This window comes from Metopolophium dirhodum, chromosome 1, assembly GCF_019925205.1.
Source record: "Metopolophium dirhodum isolate CAU chromosome 1, ASM1992520v1, whole genome shotgun sequence".
NCBI lineage: Eukaryota > Metazoa > Arthropoda > Insecta > Hemiptera > Aphididae > Metopolophium > Metopolophium dirhodum.
Genome location: NC_083560.1, coordinates 93,194,375 through 93,220,067, shown reverse-complemented (window position 1 = coordinate 93,220,067; position 25,693 = coordinate 93,194,375). Strand labels below are relative to the sequence as shown.

The 25,693-nt window shown below is 31.7% G+C and overlaps 1 protein-coding gene across 2 annotated transcripts in view; it reads left to right on the top strand.

The window, feature by feature from the left end:
* Positions 1 to 353: 353 nt before the first annotated feature.
* LOC132936011 (ribonucleoprotein PTB-binding 2-like) overlaps positions 354 to 25,693 on the top strand; it is a 32,701-nt gene continuing 7,361 nt past the window's right edge. For both annotated transcript variants that reach the window (XM_061002664.1, XM_061002665.1), the window contains exon 1: positions 354 to 958. In XM_061002664.1, the coding sequence (XP_060858647.1) occupies positions 683 to 958 (276 nt within the window). In that variant the 5' untranslated portion in view covers positions 354 to 682. The remainder of the gene's footprint in view (positions 959 to 25,693) is intronic.

The window sequence follows — 25,693 nt, the reverse complement described above, 5'->3', positions numbered from 1 at the left end:
CGACGATAAAACCGGCACGCGCGAGTCCGTTCGCCGCCGTCACCGTATCACACGTTCCGTTTGTCGCCGACGCGTTACCAACGGCCGCGTCGTCGTCGCTATGTCGTCTTCGCCGGCAGACCGAACATGTGCGTTCGAAGTGCGCGCGCTGAACGGCGGCGCATAACCATACACACACGCACGGCAAAACGCGCGCGCGCGGATTCGTACAAACTCGTGCGCACGCAACACACAGCAGCTCACACACACGTGCACAAGTACACGCGCACTCACGCACACATAGACACGTGCATGCGACCAGTACTGCGCGTGCGTGGCCCGGTTCACCTCCTCTCCGGAACCGCGTCGTCGCAACCGACCAGGTATTTCATTGTCACTCGTCTTGGCGCTCTCGAACGTCGTCCGGCACCGTCGCCAACACGAGAATATTATAACACCGACGACGACGACGACGGCGACAACGACAACGTGCATTTTGATATATTTTCGTAATATATATTTTTATTGAACACCTAAACGATCGATTATTTTCGTCCACGTTCGGATCGACCGCCAAACCAATACGTCCTGCAGCGAAAACGAAGCAGTTCAAAAAAAAAAACCGTTAAGTCGTCCCACGTTTTTTCAAACTACGCGCGAAACATAATATTACCTGCTTGACCGGCTCGTGTTGTACCGAACGATGACGACGGAAACCGCCAAATCGGTGTTCGCCGTCGAGGGACACCCGTGTTTCAAGTACAAGCTCAATGATCCAAAGGCGTTTTGGAACGGTGCCGGTGCCGGCGTCGGCATCGCCGGCAACCACCAGGTACTGCAGGCTACGGCGTCCACCGAACGGTTTTGGGAAGAAGAACCGGAGGAGGAGATCAAGCGGAAAGTGCAGGATGCAAAGATCAAATTTCACAAGGACAGGCAGCTGCAGGTCAAGCACTTGCCCAGAAACGTTAGCGAAGAGGTGAGTAGTGTGTGGAACGCAGAGTAACGTAGTGATTAAATTATAGTTCTGTTGTAGTACTAGGTAGTATATAGTAATAAATAAATATAAGTATAGAGTCATAAGTTTAAGTACAAGTGGTTAAGTAACTAGCAAGTAAGCAAATTTAAGTAGGAGTGACTACCTATAAATGAGTATCTTTTTTGGTTTGATTTTTCGTATCGTTTTTGCGTTTGGTAACGATTATTATGTACGTACAATGATATTATTGATTACGACCGACCGATATTTTATTATCTTCTACACCGGAAATAGAACCGGGAAATGCCCTGGGGTCATGTTTTTGTGTGCCCGCTATGCGGTCCTTATACGCTGGCCTTTAGATTCGGCCTCGTCTGTCCCGAAACCGCGTCATCGTCTCAACAAAGATGATTTCCGACCTTAATCCAAACGTTTTTTTTTTTTATATATAATAAACGCACACATTGTTTATTGTTGGCTGATGCACGACGGCCACGCGCGCCGAACCGATATATCGATCTAAATTTAACTGCGGCTTCCGACATAAATTGCAATTACGGGTTGACAATTTGACATTATCATCGACAGCTCGTACGACAAGCTCGCGCAGCGATACGGATTTCCCCAAGTTAAAACTGGTTACACATGTGTCATGTCCCGATAGTATTCTCATTGAAAGCAGTCTCAATAATATTATTATTATTATGCGCATCGTCCGTTTAGCGTGAAATAGAGAATTGATAAATACCGCTCGTGTGCCTATTTAATCTGCGGGTACCCTTACTTACTCACGTCTTGCATAGGTACATTCAACGACCGATAAAGTAATATTATTTTCACGTTTATGATACCTACGCTGTGACTTGTGCTGTGCGACTCATTATCATAACCTCTTTTGCGAATCGTATTTTATATTTTTGTTTTATATCGACTACTACAACTGCCGTTCTTACGTAATCCGTTTTGCGAAAACGGCTTTTGTCATGTAAATTAGCTGGGGTGGGTATTATAAAATGTTTGAGTATAATATTGTGTTTAAAATTAAATACAGAGACCGGTGCGGATACGATACCGGAACGGGAGTGAGTCTCCCGTATTTTTTTTAAATGGTGTATCCGTATTCAATCTGGTATCTAGTTGTTATCATTATTTAGTTAATATGTTTTTCCATTTTAACTTTTATTTTTAAGAAAACAATGCCTGAATTATGAATATGTAAACCTTAACCGCCTTATTTTTTTAGACGACGGGCGTGATTATTTAAGTAGGTACATCTCAGTATATGACTAGAAACTTCTTGAGAATATCAACAATACTAGTGTTTGTTTAACTAATTAGAAATTACATAAATAATTTGTTTTAAACAATAAAAACAAATTTTAAATTCAAAACTATTGTGTATACCTATACCTATGCATACAAAATATAATTTAAAGTCGAATTAACAGCTTATAATATCAAAATTATAAATATGGATGTTTATCTGCACTTAATGTTTATCTACGATCTACGTATACACAATAGGTATTTTCTATAGAACTCTATAGAACACTATTTTGTGAGAACGTGGGCTACTTTTATTTTCTATTTGATTTATTAGATATTACTTATTACTTTAAACATGACTAAATATTATTGTTAGAACTGATAATTAATTGGCGAGGACTCTAGTGAATTAGTCTTCATGTTTAAAATTTCTTATTGATATTAATTGATTGTTAAATGTTATGAATGATGATTAAACATTGAATTAATTAATGGAGCTTAAAATCAATTGATCTGTTCTTATAGACTTTAACAAATTTAAAATACATACATATTTAACTCTGTGTTACCTATACAAAATAGTAATATTGTAAACATTTATATGTTTATGCTTTAAAAACATTGACCACACATTAAATAATTTTTAAGTTAAAAATAATAATATGTTATAAAACGTGTGGTAATACCAATCAATGTATTATTATAAATTACAATTTTGCAGCTTTCCGGTTATTATAATTTATCGAGCGTGAAATAATAAGTTCCTACACAAAAATATAAAATATTAGTGGACGTTCAATAGAGTTGTTTTAAACAAATCAAAATCAAATGGCAATTTAGTATTTAAATGTAATATCATTGTAAACAATATTGGAAAGAATCTGTTTTCCTAATTTTCTCATTTCCGTTAAAACGTTTATTTTTATTTGACGTCGATTTAAAGTAAATCTAAAATACTCGGACTAATTTACAATTACCTTAATGTCCAAAATATTCATTCCTATATTAGTAAAAATTGCGTGGCTTTAGATCTTTTAAAATTCTGGTAGAAATTAATGTAGTGATGTTTTTTTACGTTTAAATATCATAAGTTAAAAACGTCAATGGTTAATATTAATAGTCATTAATTATTCACTTAGCTGTATAATTATTATTTAAATGCTATTAACTTATTGTATGATGCACACGACAAAAATAAAGTAATGAGTATAAAGTAATCATATTTTTATATTTATAAATCTGTATCCACTTGGTTCCGTATTTGCTACAATATTAAATGCTAAATACGTGTTAATTATAATTTTTAAATTTTATCTCATCGAAATATTAGACTTATCAGTTGTCACCATGTAATATTTTTTGTGCCACTTTTTTTGCGAGGTTTTTATAATATTATATAAAGGATTCCTCATTTCGATTTACTGTAATTATTTTTTTATAGCTTCAGTTGAATCACGCAACATATTCTTATCGTAGTTGTTACATTGCTTGTGTATTATGACGATATAATACCTAACAGTGTTGTTTTATAAACTCTTTTTCATTTTAAGATATTATCCATATAATATATTGGCCACATTGCTATTTTTGATACTAAACAAAATATTAATACAATTACGTTCAAATTCAAAAGTCCAATAATACGGGTTTGTTGCCCTCTAATTTGGCCTTGTGCCTACTTCAAATCATTATAAACGACAAATATTTTTACTCAAAACACCAAATAAATACCGGTTATTACTAACGTTGAATTTTGTTAAGGGGATTCCATACCATGATTTTCTGTTTTTGTCTAACACACGCGCGACATAGGATTTTTGACGGATTCGTTGCCAAACATATCAATTGATCTAATGAAGTGATAAGAATTCTGAAAACAGATTTGAATTCGTCGTCAAGTCTACTTGAAATCGACTTTCCCACAATTTTGATTTTAGCTTTTCCAAAAATTGAAATACAAAAATGTTTAAATATTCTTTTTTAATATGACGTTTTCTGGAATTTGGGGGATAATATCAAAAATGTGGCAAAGTCGATTTCAAGTAGACTTGACGACGAATTCAAATCTGTTTTCAGAATTCTTATCGCTTCAATAGATCAATTGGAATGTTTGGCAAAAAACACGTCTAAAATACTATGTCGCGCGTGTGTTAGACAAAAACAGAAAATCACGGTATCGAATCCCCTTAACTGGATATTTACCCATCACCAGAATGAATCCTAAAAATCGTTTACCTATTAGTATCGATCAGATAATCTGTGGCCACTTTAATTTATTAAATATTTTAAGATTAAGGTTTAACTTTTTATTTCGACCTGAATATTAATTGACATTATCTTAATACTTACACTATAGGTATAAAAAAACTTGATGCATTAATGCACTTAATTATAAATATACAGTTGTTATTCAAACAATGAATTGTAAGTTAAATGGAGGTTAATTTTTTTTCATTTTTTGAGTCAAATGTTTTTAAACACTTAAAAAAAATCTCCTCGTCATTCGTTATTTATATTTCTATGATCTATCATATTTAGGTACATATAATAATATTATGTTGTCCACACGTTCGGTGTTCAATACTTAAATTTACACAGTTTTACGTTTAATTTAATTTCTTGTTTTAAAAATATATCTTGCATACCTATCATATTATATATTATATTGTTAGTGAATCATTTTTTTTATATTACAAACGGTCTTTTTTTCAACAGCAATACCATCCTATTGTTTTTTTTTCTTAGGCTTTGCAATTGAACCTCTGACCCTTCAATATTTATTTTATTGTACATTTTATATAGTCACATTCTAGAACTGAGAAAACAAGTTAACAAAATGGTTGTATACTGTTAGACTTATTTCTTAATATTCAATATTAAAAAGTTGTAATATGTTATCCGTAGTATTTTAAAACTCGTAAAAGTAATTGCAAACTTTTTAAATCTTACTCTGTTGACAAATCCAGATTCTCCAAATCCTCAGAGTATGTCCTATGCAACTCTTAGCGCTGAGCATATAAATTATAATTTAGAAATTGAAAAAGCAATACCTACATACGAAAGTATCGTTAACTTGAAAATATTTTCTTAATTGTCACCTAGAGTCTAGACAAAAGTATATTTTATTGCTAATAAAACATTATCTTTCTGAAAAATACTAAAATAAAACCATTCAAAAAATTATATTTAGGTAGGTACTTAATGCGTATATATTATATTGTATATATAATTACAAAAAAAAAATGAAATAACATAAAAACAATTTATTTTTAGATTTAAAAACTAAACAAATAACATTTTTGATTTGTAGGTGTGCTCAATGTATTAAAATGGTTTCATGTAGTTTTAAAAAACTATATTTATAAAAATGAATAATTTAAATTTATATCATAATACTGTATCAGTATAATGATTAATGATTATACCCGCTTGACTAACATTTAAATGTCATTAAGAACATAGTTTTGCTAATGAAACCTAGTATGAAACGAATCTAGAAATATCTGCAAAAAATATCTGTTTAATTTGTTATACCAAGAAATGTATTTTCGTCTTAATTAGTATACTTTTAAATTTAAACAAACAAAAAAAAATATGTAAATGTAATGGTCCATATTTGTCTATGCTCTCTAATCATTAGGTAACTTGTTTTGTTAAATCATTATTTTAATTATTATTCATCGTATATTATACATAATTTTGTACAAAAGTAATAAGTAAATAATAAGTATCGATGTATTATTCATTTATATATTTATAAATTATAATCAGTTACCTCAAGTTTCTTAAGTACTCACGTTTCACAATAAATTTCAATAAAATAAATGATGACGTGAATTCAATATAAAACCATGAACCCTGACCCGAAACATGACAATTCGCGCAATGTACATACGCTACTTATAACAAACCTACCTACATCATAATATATTTATTATATATTATTATGTTATGCATGTTGACTATCCTGTTGATCATAGTTTATATCACCAGTATAATATAATAATTATTATACTAATATTGACTTACAAATAATGCCCATGCATCTAAATAATATTCGTATTAACCATTATTGTTATACCCATAATTTAGTCATATCCTACATATTGGTACCTAATACCTATTAAGTTATAGATAAATAATATAATATACCTATTGCTATGGATCATTTTATAAAATGTCAATTTCACAAGTTTTAACGCGATTCTAGGACTCATATTTCATTTCGGTTGTAGGTAGGAGATAAATTACGTGACTTGAAAACGTGATTACTTGGTATTTTATTTGAAAACAAGGATGAAATTGAAGAGTTAGACCTTGGTGGATTTAGGCATGTAATTTTTGCGCTCTTGACAAATGTGTTAAACGAAAAGTCCGTTCTCTATTCCAAGGTAACTACGTGGTCAATGAGTGCTTTTCGGTTTTTGATTTTTTTTTCTAATTTACAAACCAAAGTATAAAGGATAACGTATTATGTTTTATTGTTTTTACTTCAATTTTTGAATCTTCTACTAATGTAATCATTTCGTACAAAATTCATTTTTTATTTTATAAATTCAGTTTACGTGGTTTAGTTTAGTTTAATTCTCAGGCCAAAAACGTATTTTTAACTTACAAAAGATAGACGGTTTAATAGGATATTTTCTTATTCTTATCCGACCTAGTGCAATTATTTAAATCGTAATTGCCCGATCTTATCCATTGTTACTCCAGAAAACAAAAAAGGAGTAGTTGAACCCACAAGTTTTCTATTCATTATCACGCTTTTCACTGGTGTTGGTGAGTCGCATAACCCATATTCATAAATTCACGTGGGCTTATATAGATAATTAGTTTACCTGATACTTGTTTTGACTTGCGTGTGTGGGAAAAATACATAGTGCGTTTATTTCCTCTTATTTTAAAGGTTTTTGGACTAAAACTGTTTTTTTATTGTATGTAAAATAATAATCATGGGTTCCAAATAATAGCTGTCCATCGAAACCACTAATTGTTTCCAAGAAACAAATTTTAAAAATATACAGATTTGAAGTAACACAACAATAATTACAATTTAATAACAAATGTACGAAATTGTACGTAAATGAGTATTTAATCAACATTGAGATTGTTGCAATTTTTTTTTTATAAATAAAATACTTAATATTATATTAATTTTGGCAAATCATGTACTTATAGTCTTCTTTAACTATTTAACATAAATTATATTATATTTTATGCGTGAAAAAATAATAAATATACTTAAATATAATTTATGGACAGATTAAAATTATTATTTTAAATAAGTAGGCAGTTTATTTGTGTGTGTGTTTAATTATTTATATCAACTTAGCGCTTGTTAAGGTACATTAATCGTTTCGTTAATCGCAAATGTACTTTTAACATCGAAAACATTATAAATCAAATAGATAAATAATTATTATCATGATTGTATGCTCTTTCATGTCCTTAATAATATTAATAATTTATTATCATAGGACGTACCTATATGATGCTCAAATATTGGTTTATTTGACAAATAAAATATCGAGTACGCTTATAATACAAGGTGTAAAAATTTCTAGTGACTAGTGTATAGAGTATGTAGAATATACATTGGCTATCTTAAAAGCATTATGTAGTTTTTCACGTTAAATTGTCGGCCGACACAGTTGTATTATTATTTCCGCGGCGTTATGATAATATCAGATGCAAATAATGCAAAAATTATAATACCAGTATACCACGTGTCCACGCTGCGTCTCGCCTCCACAAGGTTACCTATCGTAATAATAATTATATTATTGTAAGACAGTCATACGGTTTGTCCGTACATTATGACATGCGCATAATATTATAATAATATAAAATGATTTTTATAATATTCGTGTATCTCATTGCCGTAACGGGGTTTTTCTTCGTAGTACAAATAAACGACAATGTACCCAACGCACATCATAAATAATAAAAAAATCTAATTATCATGTACGCCGCTAACCCAATAATCGGTTGCTCGTGTGTGTGCGAGGGCGTCGTGTAATATGTAATTGGTGAATTCATTTTTAAATTTAAAAATAATCGTTGTTAAAAGGACGTCATTCGTTGTTCGTACCAGTATGACGTGTGTCTCTGTTAACAATCGGATTCTCACTATAGTTTAAAGATTATATATATTAGAATAATATTAGATAAAATTAAATTTACTGAAATTTGTAGACTGACTTTTTTTATTTTTTATGTGGTTGCAATAAGTATTAAAATAATTTAATTTTTTTAATTCATATAACTATTGTATTTTATAATATGATAAAAAAAACTCTGCTCGAGCACAGTTCTCCTCTAAAAATTTTGTAACTGGTCATATTTTAAGTAATTATTAACTATTCTGTAGGGATGTACCCATGTGACAACTGATAATAGTCTTACCAACGCATAATAATGTAAATTTAACGTTAAAAAGAATCCGTTTTACCCTGTTATTTTTAATACTAGGGTGAATCGATCTAAGTGATTAAAGTGATTATGAAGGTAAAAATATCATTCATTGCCACACAAGGGTTTTTTTTTTGATTTTTTAATATTGAGTTACAAACATTTTAAAATGCGTACATATTGAGTGTCTTCCCACTGACGGCATAGGTATATTCTCCGGTAGACTTGCGCGGCGAACGAGGTTCACCCTAACCAATTTTTCGCAGTCTCCGCCTCGAAGGTCGCGAAAATTGGCGTTTTGTGTTCTTCCCCCCCCTTCTTAGCTCGAGTAACGTTCTACCGCCGACCATGGGTATTATTATCGTGCACACACAACATCGTTTTAATAATATTATTTATGCCTACTGTAACAATAATAATAACGACGACGACGACGCACAAAAGGCGCGCATCGCCCCCGCCGCCGTTACACCTGTTGAATCGACGAACGTCGACTATACCGGCGACCGCGCGAGGTGTAACGAAATACTACTCGAGGCGCATCGGCGGCGGGTTCAACCGTGTATAAAACGCGGACGGGGAAAACGACAACCATGGTGGGTGACAGGTGGGAGGGGGCTCAGTCGCTACCGTCGAAAAAAAATATTAAATAATTTTTTTTTTTCTTTTCGGAGAGAATAAAATAATATTATTATATTTAACGCGTTTCTTATGGTCCGTTGACGACGGCCGGTTACTACTCTCTTGCTTAGTGGTTATACTATAATATTATTATTACTATTATTATTATAGTCATAGTCATCGGCCGCAGCGGCAGCGGTGGTGGTGGTGGTGGTGGTAGTGGTAGTAGTTGTAGTAGTAACAGCAGCCAGCTCGCTGCTGCGGCGGCATCGGTGGCGGCGACCGAAGAACAACGGCGGCGGCGGAACCTTGAAACCGTCGCCGGTCAATGGCACCGGTCCGCCAAGTTCAGTACCACGGGCACTACACTTGCGTGTCCACCACTGCCGGTTGTTGTTAATACTCTGCGCGCTCGTGTGCGTGTAAGCAACTAGTAATAGTAGTAGTAAAATAGTAATAGTAATAGTTGTTGTTGTTATTGCACTATGAGTGTGTTTGTGTGTGTGTGTGTGTTACAATGGACAACCGTGCAAAGAATACCACCTCCTCCCCACCCCATTACCGTGTTAAGGCTGCCGCTGACGGAGGAAAAGCCTCTTCGCCGCCCTCCCCCCCCCCCCAATCGACGGTCGTCTTGCACGATCTTCCGACGATCGTGGCCGGCGTTTATGTACGAAATGTACAGATAATCGTACCTATATCGTGTGCGGCGCGGCGCAATATGACATCGGCTCGCAGTTTTCAGCGGTCACGGTCGATGACGCGCTAAAATTGTAGATGGCTTTGTATCTTTTTTACTCTACTCATCAATGTCCAAACGAATTTGGATGTTCGACGGTATGGGCAGGCGACTCGGGGTGAAACTTTGGAGGGCTCAAGCTCCCCCACAAAGAAATTTAGGGTGGTACTTTTTGCCATGCAATTTAAACAGAGACATAATATGGTAGATCGTTGCGTAGGGTAAATACATGGATTGGGTCTTGTACATAAAGCGAGAAATGTCTATTTTACATAATATTAAAAAATATGTTTCAATATTGAATAACAAGTCTGTTTGAAACGAGAGACGTTTGAGCTTGATTAAGTCTGTACATAGGTATTAAATTATACATTATTTAAAGTTTAACTTCGTATTTGACTTCATTACTCAAGCCACCTTTAAAATTGTTATTTTATGGACACATCAAAAATGAGCAAAACAAAAGATATTGGTAAGAAATTATTTTAAAAGAGACGCCATCCCCTCCGATGATTGTAAATTTACTTACACACTATAGATAGGGTCTAGGAGGAGTAACGCAGAATGATTTCCTCGTTCATTGGTGGTATTCTGATTCGATCTTGGCTTGGTAGTACGATTGATATAACTTTATTATTATTATTATTATAAACGCCGGGTATGCCTATATTTAAAAAATAGGGGTTTGCCATATACGTATTTTTTGTTTCTCGTATTCAACTGGAAGAAAATTACATTTTATTCCTGTTGTGTGTGGTGTCGTTGCACTTCCGGTTATTTAGGTGTATCAGCCAAACCAGTTTGACACGTGTAAAAATATGCAACGTTTCGTTCCCACCAACTAGCCAAGTGGACGGTGGAATATTACGCGAATCGACTAATTTGTTTGATCGGTTAAATATGTTTCATTGAAATAATAGTATAATGACAACGATGATTCCCATGTCTTCAATAAGTCGTCATATTGTTTTATCATAATAATATATTAACATACTCGTTGCGTTTGTGGGTTCTCTCGCACGTTATCGCCATTTGGTTTGCTGCGCTATTAATACGTTACTATTTACTATAGTTTTCTTCTCGTGATAATATACAGCTCAAAGTAATTGCTTTACTCGTTTCTGTGATATTATATCCAAGTTGTTAGTCCAACGAACGTCTCTATTTCGTTTCCCGTGATGTCTTCTACTTAGAACAATAGTGTTTGAATTTGTCTACATTTTTGCTGTGATGGATTGTATAATATCGGTTTATACTTTATTTACACCGTTCAATAATCGTTACATGATTTGTCATATGCCTACGGGCTACGGTGTGCGTTTGCTGCTCTGTGATAAAACCGTGTTGGCTCTTTTTGTTTTTTTTTTAATTATTGTATTAATGCGTCTATCGGTGCAGTATAATATAGTTCATGAAAAATGCACCAACTTTTATTTTTATACACCCATTGTGCGCGTGTGCGGTTTCTCGAGTACAATCTTCATTGTATTCGGGCGTTTTAAATTCATTCAGCGATTTTTTTTTTTTAGGTTAATGGGACTCGCAGGAAATAAATGACTTTTGTCGGTGCTATATGCGTACTGTACACAGAGAGTACACTAAAGTTTCGCGCGTATTTATCATATTGTATTAATTACTCGGCGTGTGTCAATGTACGCCAATGACCTACCACAGAGCCGTGGCGGAGGCCACGGGTTGTCCGAAATATATTATTATTCTTTGCTTCTTTTGCCCCGAGGCACAAATTGACCTATAAAATGGTGAGCATAACTTACTAACAGAGGCGAGACGAAATGGTTCACCGTTCACATATGACACACGCCGTATATTATACACCCCACTACAACTTACAATAACATCGTAAAGCGCTTATAATATTATTAATATTACCACCATTTTGTTTATAAATAAATAATCGCACTTGTAAATGAATTATTTCTTGACACTGCACTCCATTTTCTCTCGATTTAATATTTATAAAGGTCTAAGTACAATGTTTTTTCTTTTAAATGTATCTAAAGAATTGTATAGAAGATATTATATTACATGCCGTTAGTATTTTTATTTCAAATGTTTCATTAGTGTGCATAGGTACTACATATATTATATAATTATATAAGATGATAGTACGCTGATTAAGAAAAAGTAAGTTTTACTTTTAATCGCGGTCATAACTTGTATTTATGTGTTTGTAAAAACAATTATTGTGATGTACTTTAAATTAGTATTTCTTTAAACGTTAATTATATAATATTTTATAACACTATTAAAATTAATAATAACATTATATGATATAAAATCTACATACAAGATCTATAGATACCGAAATACGTTTTTATACCATGCAATGTGCATAATATAAACCCATATACCCATTGTTTGTATTTTTTTCATTAGTTGGCGTTTAGTTAGTTTTTCACGGTGGTTGGTTTTGGTTTTACAATATTACTATGCTAATTTTTTAATGTATGTTTTTTCTCCAATAAGTTTTTCCTCATTGGTATACTAGTCGATTAATCAATTTTCGAATTTGACGTTTTCCTGTCACAAAAAACTTGGTATTTAAATATTTTAAATTAACTAATCTTACGTAGTCTTAAAACGCAATCAATCATTCGTTTTAATGGTCTATTTTGGAACTTATTAAATTAATTCAGTGAAAACCAGTTCTTCAACTACAACAAAAAACCCATTTCATACCTTTTTGTTTTATTATTTATTTTCAAATCCAAACCCATACGCAGTAAACCCGGTGCTCGCGCAAAATAAAAACGCTAGAGAAAAGCGTATTATAATATTATTAAATATACGAAGGAATGCGTAGTTATCGATCTGTATAATAAAAGAAGTATTAAATATTGTTATAATAATTCTAATAGACTAAAGATATCATGCTAAAGCGGCCTTACCGTATTTCAGAATTATATCCAGATAGCACCTGTACAACTTGTAATAGCCCTCCTCTCCAAAATAAAATATTCTATTTAAAAAATTAAATTATTAAATTATTACATTTTTATTTAAATGTATAACTATTTTATATTGTCTATGATAAATAATATGGTAAATGTATGCCTGTATTTGCTTTTAAGGAAACGATTTATGTCGGCACTTTACTACGATTATTATTCACAACTGTACAGTATATGCACTGATACAGACGGTATAATATTATTATTAATCTTATTATTATTGTGTAGAAATGTAAAATAAAACTTAAATAAATAAATATTTGTTTTTTTTGTATAATTTTTTATATTTTTTATTAATTATATATGGAACGCCCACCTTTTACTTTTCATGTCATGTTAGGGGGAACTGTAGCTTCCGACATTTTAGCCCTAGTTACGCTACTGGTCTCGTAAAACAAAAAATGTTATTTGTATTTGTCTCACCAAAAGAGACTTATAAACAGGATGAACTTGTAAATCAGTGGATATTGGTTTTAGAGGTAGGTGTTGACATTAAAAAAAATACAATTTATAATATATGCGTATGCGTCCAATAAAATAGGCCTCCAATTTAAAAATCGTTTAAAAATGTGTATTTCAGTATTCCTTAGTATACTTTCCAAAAACCCCATTTCAACCCGAGATCACTGAACAAAAATATTTGTTTTTAAAATAAAATGCACTCGCCACTCTGTATAATATAAAACATAATATTTATTTATAAATATATACTATCGTGTTCTAATTTTATTTAACAATTTTATGTTGGATTTAATAACTAATATTAAACGATATAAATAAATATTTTTTTTTCTTTAAAAGCTACTTTAAACTAATTTATTTCATTAGCATTCCGTTCTTAGTTATATTTTCGTCTTGTATTTCCAGATTTTTTTAATATGGCCATTGGCCACCTTATATTAATATAATTATATTACATAGTTTCGAATTCCCGTTATTGCGACGCCGAAACGCACGTACGAGTTCGTAAGTCGTTTTTAGTATTGGTTTTTTCACACATCGTCTTCCGAGCCACTTGGGAGTACCGTCTGGTTGTGGTATGTATAATACGAGTATAAGAACTCTGCGCTTAAACTTCTACCGCGTTCGCGGTTTGTTGGCCCCGCGTTCGATCGGATTTCGGCAATATAATAATAATACAACAATAATGGCGTGTTGTGTCCGTCCATTGTGTCTTGTAGTTTTGTACGGTTTTTTTTAAAAAAAACGTTACCATCATATTATTTTCTTCTTTTGGTCGGTCGGTCGAAGACGTGCGCGTCGTCGCTACTCGCTAATGGCGTTTTGACTGCGACCGTGCGAATTCGTCGTGAAAAAAAAAAACATGTATTAAATAATCACGGTCTAGAGAACGCGTCTAAATGACATATTATTATTAACCATAATATGTCATATTCGTTCCATTATTATAGTATTGTCATCATTATTATTAGTATGTGCGCGCACGATAATGTGTTATATCAAATACATAAATCGACATTGGAATATCATCAACGGTTCGTGTACCGTTGGTTCGTTCACCCGGACTGCTCAATTTAATAATAATAATATAATGTTATAATATTACTATTAAATTGCTGTTGTTATTGTTATTATTATATATCTGGTAAAGAAATCGTTCGAGGAATCGGTTCATCGTCGTTCCGACGGCGTACAACGTACGGCCGGCCGGTTGACCCAGAGCGAATAATGTCGACGGCGGCGGCGGCGGTGGTGGTCGCCAAATAACGGTTTTGCCGTTTATGCGTGTGGTTTGGGCTACATAATACATAATAATATTATATACCTATTTACCATTATACCATATTATACATACCAGGTATATTGTACATAATAATATTATATTATTAAATCTACCGAACGGTACTGCAGAAGAAAGCCGACCTGTAAACGCTATTTATAACCCGGTCAACGAAAACCAAAAATCGTAAATTTCTTAAATATTTTAATAACCACCCCGTATACGCCCCCCTTCCTATAAAGACAATTAATATTAAATTGTGATTGTAACAAAAGACTTTGGTAGCTATACGTCGTACCGAAGTTATTAAATAATTAAGTCATGCGAACAGAGTCTTGAGCGTCGATGAGTGGTGGTGTTGAAGCGATACCTCATTTATGGACTTGAAGACATTTTCAAGCTTCAGCTAACGCGATCTTTGAGTTTTGGAATATCGAGGTCTTTGTATATTATGTTTATTTTCTTACGAGCCATAAAGCATATTTTGGGCTTATTCTTAAGGATTTATTTTGAAATGTTTGCAATTTATTCAAGTGGGTGCAGTACTCGCTTATAAATTACCTGTCCGTAATATAATATTATATTATTTAGGGCTACTCCGGTCTCCCGATTGGTATGTAATGTGTTTGTTTTGCTAATGATTAATTTAAGTACACATTCAACTGCGCATTAATATTATTATTATATCGTCTTGTTGATTGTTTCGACGATGTCGTTACTCGTTAACTTAACATTTTTCATTGGAATGCTATTAAATCTAATAATATTTCGATGTAACCAATTTATGGCCCAGAACAGTTGCAGTTTTATTGATTATAATTTACAAGTTTAATTATAATACATTATTGTGTATTTAATGTTCAATTTATACTTGCAGAGAGTCGTATTTTCGAAATCGAAGAATTCGGATAACCCTATTGATTACCTATGATAGAAATATAATATAATTCTCTAAAAATTTAAAACGTGATGTGCTTATTCGCTTTAAACATTTTAATTGCGTCAATTAATATTCCTACATTTAAATTTTAAACAACAATTATTTACGTCAACGAATCGATTGATTGATTCAATTCTATAGTCCGTTATAATATTACACTTCAATAAAAAATACTATATCCATTCAAACCGTCATAGTAAATAATATATGTAATATATAATATATAATATAATGTATTATATAATATAATAATTAATAATAATATGTCTTTCTAGTTTCGGATTGGTATGAGACAGTAGATACGTGGACATATTTCGGTTTAAGGGGATTCGATACCGTGATTTTCGGTTTTTGTCTAACATTCCAATTGATCTATTGAAGCGATAAGAATTCTGAAAACAGACTTGAATTCGTCGTCAAGTCTACTTGAAAACGACTTTCCCACAGTTTTGAAATTATCCCCCAAATTCCAGAAAATGTCATATTAAAAGAGAGTATTTAAACATTTTTGTATTTCAATTTCTGGAGAAGCTAAAATCAAAATTGTGGGAAAGTCGATTTCAAGTAGACTTGACGACGAATTCAAATCTGTTTTCAGAATTCTTATCACTTCATTAGATCAATTGATATGTTTGGCATAGAATTCGTCAAAAATCCTATGTCACGCGTGTGTTAGATAAAAATAGAAAATCACGGTATGGAATCCCCTTAACGTAAAACAACTCAAAACAGTATTGATAATGATAAATGGAAGTACAATTTATTAGAAATTAGAATAATAAAATTCGAACTCTATTATGTAAATTTGTTTGTTGTGGCTTGTAGAACCCTAACAGTTCAACCCTGTTTTTTGTATTATGACGAGTCATATTTATTATTTAGTGTCTATATACTTACCGTAATCGATATTTGATAGGTAGGTACATGTAATCGGTATTCGGTATAAGGAAAAATTCCACAGTAATGAAAACCCATGCGGGTGACATAATAGTTATAATATTATGTAGAACTATATTTATAATATGCATAATATTATATTAATATACTGTTTTGTAAATGGGATATTAAGTATGTTTATCCAATATCCACGTACAAATAACAATTTACTATGACATAATTTATCGTCACTTTTAACTTGAAGTTATAATCTCTACTTTTGCGATTAATTAAATATTAGAAATAATAATTTAAAAAGTAAAAAAAATACAAAAATGTAATTGTTCTGAATGAACTTTAGTTGTTGGACAAGGTTTTACCAAGTGTAGTGTGTACACTAAACGGAAATACACTTTTTATTGAATAGACCTTTCAATAAATTACAATATAATTGTATTAACCAACTATGATAAAAATGTCGACATAATATTGTATGAACTGTTCTGAAAAAAGTATCTACAGTTTAATTTATTTAAAATTTTTGTATACCTACTACCTAGTTATATCACTCATATTACGTTTAACTATTAGTTGCTTGTTGTGTAGATAAAAGAAAAATTAGAATTTAATTTATATTCGAAAAAAAACCACAATATCTTAAATTGTCTGTATCACAATGTCGACTATAGTCTTACTCTATTCAAACATTACAACAACCATGAGAGTTGTATTCCTGCGGGAAGATTTTTTTTCGGTGGTTTTTTCCACGATTCGTTTTAATTGTTCAATTTGTAATTCAAACGATTTGTGTTTAAATAAAATAAATTCGAGCGGTACAAATTCGGAAATCAAATTATTTATAACACATCTTGTGTCGAATCGCCGCTCGTTTATTTTCGCGTGTTATTTTTTTTTCGGTCATGGTCCGTCCGTACGTGTTAAACGCGCGAATATCGTTATACTGACTGAGCTGAAAATTCATAATATAATATAATACGAACAATATCGAATGTAAACACGTTTTCGCGCGTATTACACAGACGTGTACCATTCGATTGAAATAACTACAAAAAAAAAAAAAACTGTCCGAATTTCGACCGAACAATAATCCGTATTCTTACCGTAAACACAACAATAACGTACTTGTACATAATAGGTAATATATTATATACTTATATTTATTATATAAATACATAACGAAGTGATGGTAACACCATGACATGCACTATATTTAACTGTATAATATAATATAAACCGTCGCACTGTTCGTCCGGGGGTGGTCCCGAACAGGTACAGGCACGTACACCGTCCGCCCGAGCAGGGATCGGAATAATACAAGAATATGAGAATAACGACAAGTCTTATGGTATTATACTTTTTATTTAAAGATGGTGTATAATTTATTACGTTGAGAAAATCACGAAAAGCACTGCATGTGTTCAATGATCGTGGTTTCTGAGAACAACCCCTAATCCCTATTATATGTGTTCTGTCCCCTAGTGTGATGGCGGACCGGCAAATCGCGTTTGTCGCCCGTACAGAGTCGTATCTGATTCTTCCGTTCAGGCCAACAACGTTGAGACGGCGCCTGACCTTCGGTTTCCACCACTCGTCGAAATATTATTGTGTACACATTTTTTCGTCGTTTTCGAATAAGGTTCAATGACGAATCACACACCTATAGAACCAAACAACATCTATACATTTTGGGATATTTCCTTACATTTTTCAATTTTGGTTCTAAATTACAAAGTAAAACAGCCATTTATTTACGTTTTTAATTTTATCCAACAAATCATAATATATAAGTGAAAATACCATGACTGCTTTATTTCGAATTGTGACATTCTTATGTTGAATATAATTTTCTGTAATCTGGTGTTTAATGCAAATCAGCAACATTTAGAGATATGCATTTCATAATTTTTGGATATTTCAGCATAATATTGGATTCAATACTATCATATTTTCAGTTTATTTCGTTCTCAAAGACAATATGTGTAGACCACATCTTAAAATAAGGCTTGCTTACGTTTCCTTGAAAAATCTAAAAGTTAACATAATATTTAGGTGGTATTTTTAATATTTGAAAATTTAATTTTGTAAAGCATTCTTGTAAGTATTTTAAGTATTTGTATGTTTTTAATAATACGATAGTGATCAACTCTAGATTTCAAAGATATCTTTCTCAAAACTGCATCTTGAAAATCTGTTAACGTTTTGTTCTGGGTGTGCGAAGTTATGGCACAATTTCTAGATTTATTAACCAGCTCTTACCTACCGTATCGGGTTGGCAATTGACTTAGATTCGTTACTACGGAAAAAAGACAAAATACACTTAACACCACTAGGGTTTGCATGACAGTTCTATAATAGAACTGTTACTTTTTTACCATGAACAGTATTGTCATAATAATTCAATGTTATTTGTTTGCGGTACGTTTAAACCACCCGATTGGTTCTCGTCGTGCTACCATTATTATTTAACACTGAATAAGTAGAACGTGTGTCTTATCTGTGTTTCTCACAGCGTCGTCGTTAGTTTTCATCTTTTCATTAACAACATTTTTTTTCAACACGATAAAAGAGAAAACTAAACGGCTCGTACACTCTAATTAACAATATTCTTTCTTTGCTTAAATAGGTATTGGTTATGTTTATAATGAAATTAAGTTTTTTTTTCATTCTTGATAAATCAGACCGTATTAATAACTGTAGGTACATATAATTTCAATAATATTATACCAAATGCAAAATAATATAGGTAATTTCAATAATATTATAGTTCTATATTAAAACCACTCGTCAATGTAACTTATAGCATTTAATTTCAATGTAGGATTTCCTGAACGAATTGTTTTTATCTTATTTTCCGCCAATACAAACGTATTATGCTTGACTTTTTTTAATTTACATCACAATCGTTGAAAAGTATCAAATTGCGGCAATTATTGTCGCACGATACCTCATTTATATCATATTTTATATTATAACGTAAAAAAAAAAAATAAAAATTTGTAGATAATAGTACAGAAAAAATATTTCAACATCGTGTCCCAGAATTTTGCGCGTGTATTTGAGATAAGGACACGTTAAACGACAAAGTAACGCACTGCAAAATATTATAATCGAATAATATTATTACGGCATGGCATAATAATAGTAGGTACCTATCATGTTTGGTTTTAAAAAAAATGCGCTAATGGGGAATGTACTTCACACGTGCGTTTTAAATATTTCTAAATATTACGATTTACGTCTAGTCACACTTTTCGTTATAATAATAATGTAGCGATGGACTCGTGTCCGGTGTGTAGATATTTCTAAAAATCAATATTATTTTCCCTATTTCGCGTCCCACCAGTTGATCCACAACGGATCAGCCTTGCAGAGAGTATAATATACTTTATATCCTTGTTCACGTTTTTTTATTATTAATTTAATTCGAACAAATACCGTTAATTCACCTTTATAACATCCCAATTCACACTTTATCGATTTGACACATCAACTCTACACATCATCCTCATAGTTTTTTTATTTTATTAAAACTCGACATTCTTTAGCATGCGTCTTATCGTCGTCACTCGTACACGATAATATATGTAATATTAAATCACGTAACCTAATGTTCGTAGCGTATAATATTATATACAAATTGTATGTACCCACAGTATATATCTAACCTGTATAGTGTATTATATATTATTATACTATACATTTATACACGCATGATAAATAATATACTGACGCCGAAGAACCGTTAGAATTAAAAATCATGTGTGTGTCTTACAAAAGTACCGTTCTCTAGGGACTTGTTGTCGAGAAGATTCCTTCTCTCTCCCTCCTAACACTATATCTCTCTCTCTCTCTCTCATTCTTGCAGAGTTCTCCGTGTTCGTGTCCTTGGGCGAGTTAACGCTCTCGTCGGTTGTGCCTGCAGTTGAATTTTTTCGTTATTTCTCAAACATTTATTTACACGGTACGTTATACAAACGATTCTTCGTTGTAAGGACATATCCTATTGACAGTATTGAGAATACGATTGAAATTTTTTATTATTGTGTATTTTTTTTCCCCAAAATTCGTTTTATGTCGGTTTGGACAATATTTTTTTTTGAAAATAATATTAATATTATACACATGAATAGATGTCGTATGGTTCGTAAAATATCAGCTTTTTTTTTCTCTGTATGTTTTATTTTATATATTATACAAATGTGGTTTTACATTATTTCCACTGCACACAAACGGAATAAAAAATATCATGCGATACAATTATTATTGTCCATCACTTGCTAGCGTCGTATTTCTCTGAAAAAACATACACACAAATAATTTTACACCCTTAAATATTTTAATTCGATAAAAAAAAATTTAACTAGAAAACATTTTGAGCATTTGATTGATAGGTTTCGGAAAAAAATCCCGGAAAAAACCCCTAAATAAAAAAAAACGGTAAAAAAGTCCTAGAAAAAAAACCTTTAATTAGTTAATTATTCTTATTATTAGTTATTTTTAATGTCATATTGTACTATATGTAATTTGTCTTTTATAATTAATTAATAAAATACCTAAATATAGTAAGTAGTATAATAAATTAAGTACTTTTGGCCGGGTTCAAGTCCAATGGAAAAAAAATTAGGTGCATGTACGTAAAAGCTATATAGTTGTACGATTTTTTAACTTGGGTAAGTACTATATTTTTTTGTCTATTTTCCTATTTTATATTTTTATTTCATATGATTAGTTAATGAACAACAATAGTGTTTAGTGTACTTACCAATATTGTTATTAAATAATATGATATAAAAGAACAAAAAAAGAATAATTATATTAAATTAATTTAAAGCACAACAATACATTATGTTAAAGTACATATTATTATGTTGTGTTACATAATTATTAATCTCTAAATAATATCAATAATTCTGATAATTCATAAATAACTCATAATTAGAAATTGAAATATTAGAGCATAATCATTGAATGCTTATAGTGTTTTTTAACGTATTATTATTTCGGGGCTTTTTTTCGTCTGGATCTTTTTTCCTAGATTTGATCAATAACCATAGTAGTTTGTATAACGTTTGTATAAACGTGTTTGTTATATTGTTTTCATAGTCAATTTTTCGAGTGCGTTGATTTATACATTTCGACTGTACACTGTAATTATTATCAATTGCGCATTTGATATAATTTTATCTCGGGGAATTTAGTTCTACGTAATTAACACGTTCTTGGTTTCCCAAGTTATATCATTTGTAAATTATCGTCTTGGTTTCTACGCCCGATAAAAAATTGATATATTATGTATATAGGCATGTTAATATAATATCTCGTGGGTATTGTATTATTTGAGATTATTACCGTACTATCGACGCTTTAGATATGCAAATTTTATGGTTTACGGTCTACAGCAAAAAAATAAAAAAAATACGCAAAACCATAATATTCTATGTATATTATAGTTAGTTAAGTTTGCGCGACGTGTAATACTAAATAAAAATAATCGTATAGTTTTTTTATGAAGCTATAAACTGGTACGTAATTTAATTGAACATTTTCAACTGTGCCGTTTATAATAAGAAGTCAAAACTATACCTATTTATACTATTTAGTCGTTTTTAATCGTTTTTTATTTCTAAACTCTTTCTTGTTGCTTATTGTTGACCGCTGACATACACATACTATTATTGTTATACGGTTTCTTAGAATAATACAAATAGATCTATTTATTTTGGGGCGATGCTAATTTTTTTTTACCCTATTACGTTAAAATAAATGTTTTTAACACTTATCGGTTATCGCAAGCCATACGAGATCCGTATGAAACTGTTATTTAGATTGGTTGATAAATCATCCTCCGTATCTACAAAAAGTTTCGAAAGTTCGACATTTTGTTTTTTGTATAGAATAGAGATGTATATATCGATGACTGTTATTATTTTGTCTCACAATCAACGAGTTCAGCGTTTCATTAGCAAAAGTAATGGAAAACGAGTTTGTTTGTTGGGTTGTGTTAAAAAAGAAAAAGAAAAATAACCAATTAAATATATCATGAATGAATGAATCACTGTATTACTTTGCTTCGCCGACATAAAGAGCAGTGCGTGCGTCGTCTCGTTGACATAGATTTGTTATTATTATCAATCAATTGACTCGTCACATACGCGTCCCGTCGACGAAATAACAATAATAATATACGTTTCTTTGGTCGTGTATGTGCTCTGTACGATAAATCGTATTCATAAACTCTGTATTACGCACCGGCACCCCATTAGTAGGTACTATATAATATGTATAAATGTATAATATTATGAAATATATATTATATATAATAATATATATATTATTACATTATAATATACGTATACTTCACAGAGGTAGTCATCATGTTGTGTGTTGACTTTGGTTCGTTCGATATTGTAGTTAGATACTTCGTTTTTCGAGAACTACATTTATGAAACTTGACATTTTTCTTTGATAGGCTCATTTAGCTTAACCTCTAATGGTTTTTTTAAATTCATTTCACCGATATTAATCTTAATGATTTTTAAATTGATTCAAAATGATCAAACTAAATAGTTTACTCATTTAAAACCAATATTTGATACTTTACCGTAATTTGTAGGTATTAATTTCGTCGATGATTTAATATTTTAATGTATAAACAAAAAAGAGATAGACTAGGTGTAAGACGAAATTCGTCTTCTATGTTTATTATAGACTTTATAGTACTATATTTTTATTACATTATAAATAAGATATGTAATAATTTTTCTATTACGACATTGATCTCAGAGGCCAGAAAGACTTGCCCTGAAAATTTCCCGCTTGTTGCGCCACTGTTTATAATTATTTTAGTGGCGATATCGGGAGGCGAAACCTCGTATAGAAAATTATGTTTGTAGCTCGAATAACGCAGCTCTGTTAGTGTATACGATGTTCGGTGATTCCTTCGTTGTAAATAATCGGTTGAAAATCAAATTATTTCCGTGATTTCTGAACTAGTCTGCACTTGCTTGCAGTTGCCTTATAATGGTCTAGCAATTTGTGTTTGTCAATTTATCTACAACTGCAAAGTGCAATGTTTCATGAACAGTTGACGAGAGTCTAGTGCACTGTGTTGTAAAGTATTACCTGTATTTGTCGTCTTGTCAGTCTGTTGTCCGGTTGTCGTAATAAAGAGTGCAAAAAAATAAAAATGGTTCTCAATATAAAAAAAAAACGTTGAAGGAAGAAAAGTTATTGCGCAAACCTAAAAATACGATGGCTTTTTTCAAAGGGTAGATTTTTGGCATTGGCCCCTAAATCCGACTCTGATCACGAAAACTGTCCAACAGAAATTAATTTTGATAAAATAGTCTTGGTGAATTAATATTATTACAGTGAGTGTGGTGCCCTCTTGAATTAGTTCGTTATTCGAATTCGACTTATTCTCGGATCGCGGCTATAATATTATAACTCGTGGTGTTTTAGGCGGCGTAATATTATTCTGCATCGCTCTCCGCCGAGATAATAATATATTAGAATTTCCACTCACGCGGTACACCGTTAATAAACTTTCGGCGGTCGGTTTCCGCTGCGCAGTACGCGCACCAGATAAACGAAAATAGCGAGTGTGCCATGTGTGTAGTTCTGCCGAATTATATGGTTTCTGCGACCGAGGAAATTCGCTCATTATTTATACGAACCCGGCCAATATTCTTAAACGCGGCTGCTGTGTGTTTTTCTCGCGATTACCTATATCATAACCCATCATCGTTTAAAATATGTGTTGCGCGATTATCGTCGTTTGAGATGACATCGCATCGCCATATCGTGCCCGTGCCAGCAGGACGATGTTTATGCTCGTCGAAAAATAATTGTGATGGGACGACGACAGTCTATTGCATTTGTTAAATTATATGTATACAGGGCGATTCACCAATTTTTTTTTTCAAATTCACCCTCCCCTTTTTTCCCTTTGATTATGCATGTATTTGAATTTTGATTTTTGGAATTTTTATATAGGTTTATACTCCGTATACGTAAACTTGTGCTTAGGCTTCATTTCAAAATACTCGGACTTTAACATAATTTAAAGGGAAAGTCCTGGGACTGTACATACTTCTTCTTTCCAAATAAAAACCAACCTTTTTTACTGTAAATTAATAAACAGGTGTTTTTTTTTTTGTTGAAAATGTATTGATGTACCTATCTAAATAAAAATTTGAACAAGTCATTTTTGAGTTATTAAAATATATATACTAAGGATAGGTAGCAGAATAAATCAAATAATAAGAATAATATAACATATATTGATATATTGAATTTCTACAATTTTTAAATCATCGTAAATCATCTATGTATACATTTTTCAACCAAATATCATGTACCTACTTATTATTCTTGGTACATAAAGTTAAAATACTTAAAAACTGATAGTTCGGATTTCGGTTTGAATGCATTAACATTTTTAAGACTGCATAATAATTAACACTGACAAATTTTATTCTCATTTGAAAAATAGAAGCTATTACAATCACACTGCTACAAGACACTTCTTCTTAATTAATGGTATAAAAAAATCTATCATTTTAATATAAGGTCATTAGTCATAACTCATTAAGTATTACTAAATACGCGTGCGTGCTTGATGATTCACTCTGTATAATAAACAATATATCTATCGCCTCTGCAGAGTTCCTCCGTCACGACTATAGTATTATAGGTATATGGTATACTGTATGATCTCCGTATCTTAGTAAATGGGAAAAAAAATGATATATATTATTATATATCGCAGACGTTTTTTTTAAGGGAAAAAATGAAAAAAAAAATTGGCATATATTATAACTATTGGAATTCAGCCATGTGTTCCACTTCTTTTTCTTTTTTTTAATCCTGTTTTTCGATTTGGGACGGAATAACATAATAATATACGAATGGGCTACAGCGCGATTGAATATCGCGAGAAGTGTGTTTAGTGTTTTCGCCCTAAAGATGCGATAATAATAACAAAACAAAACAAAAATTAAATACGTACTATATGACGACTGTTTGAAATAAATTATTATATACTTCAACGGCTCATAATGCACGTTGCCAGCCGTAAAACTTTAATGTTGTGTTATGACTATGTGCGTATACGTAATAATAACAATAATAGTATCTAATAATAGTG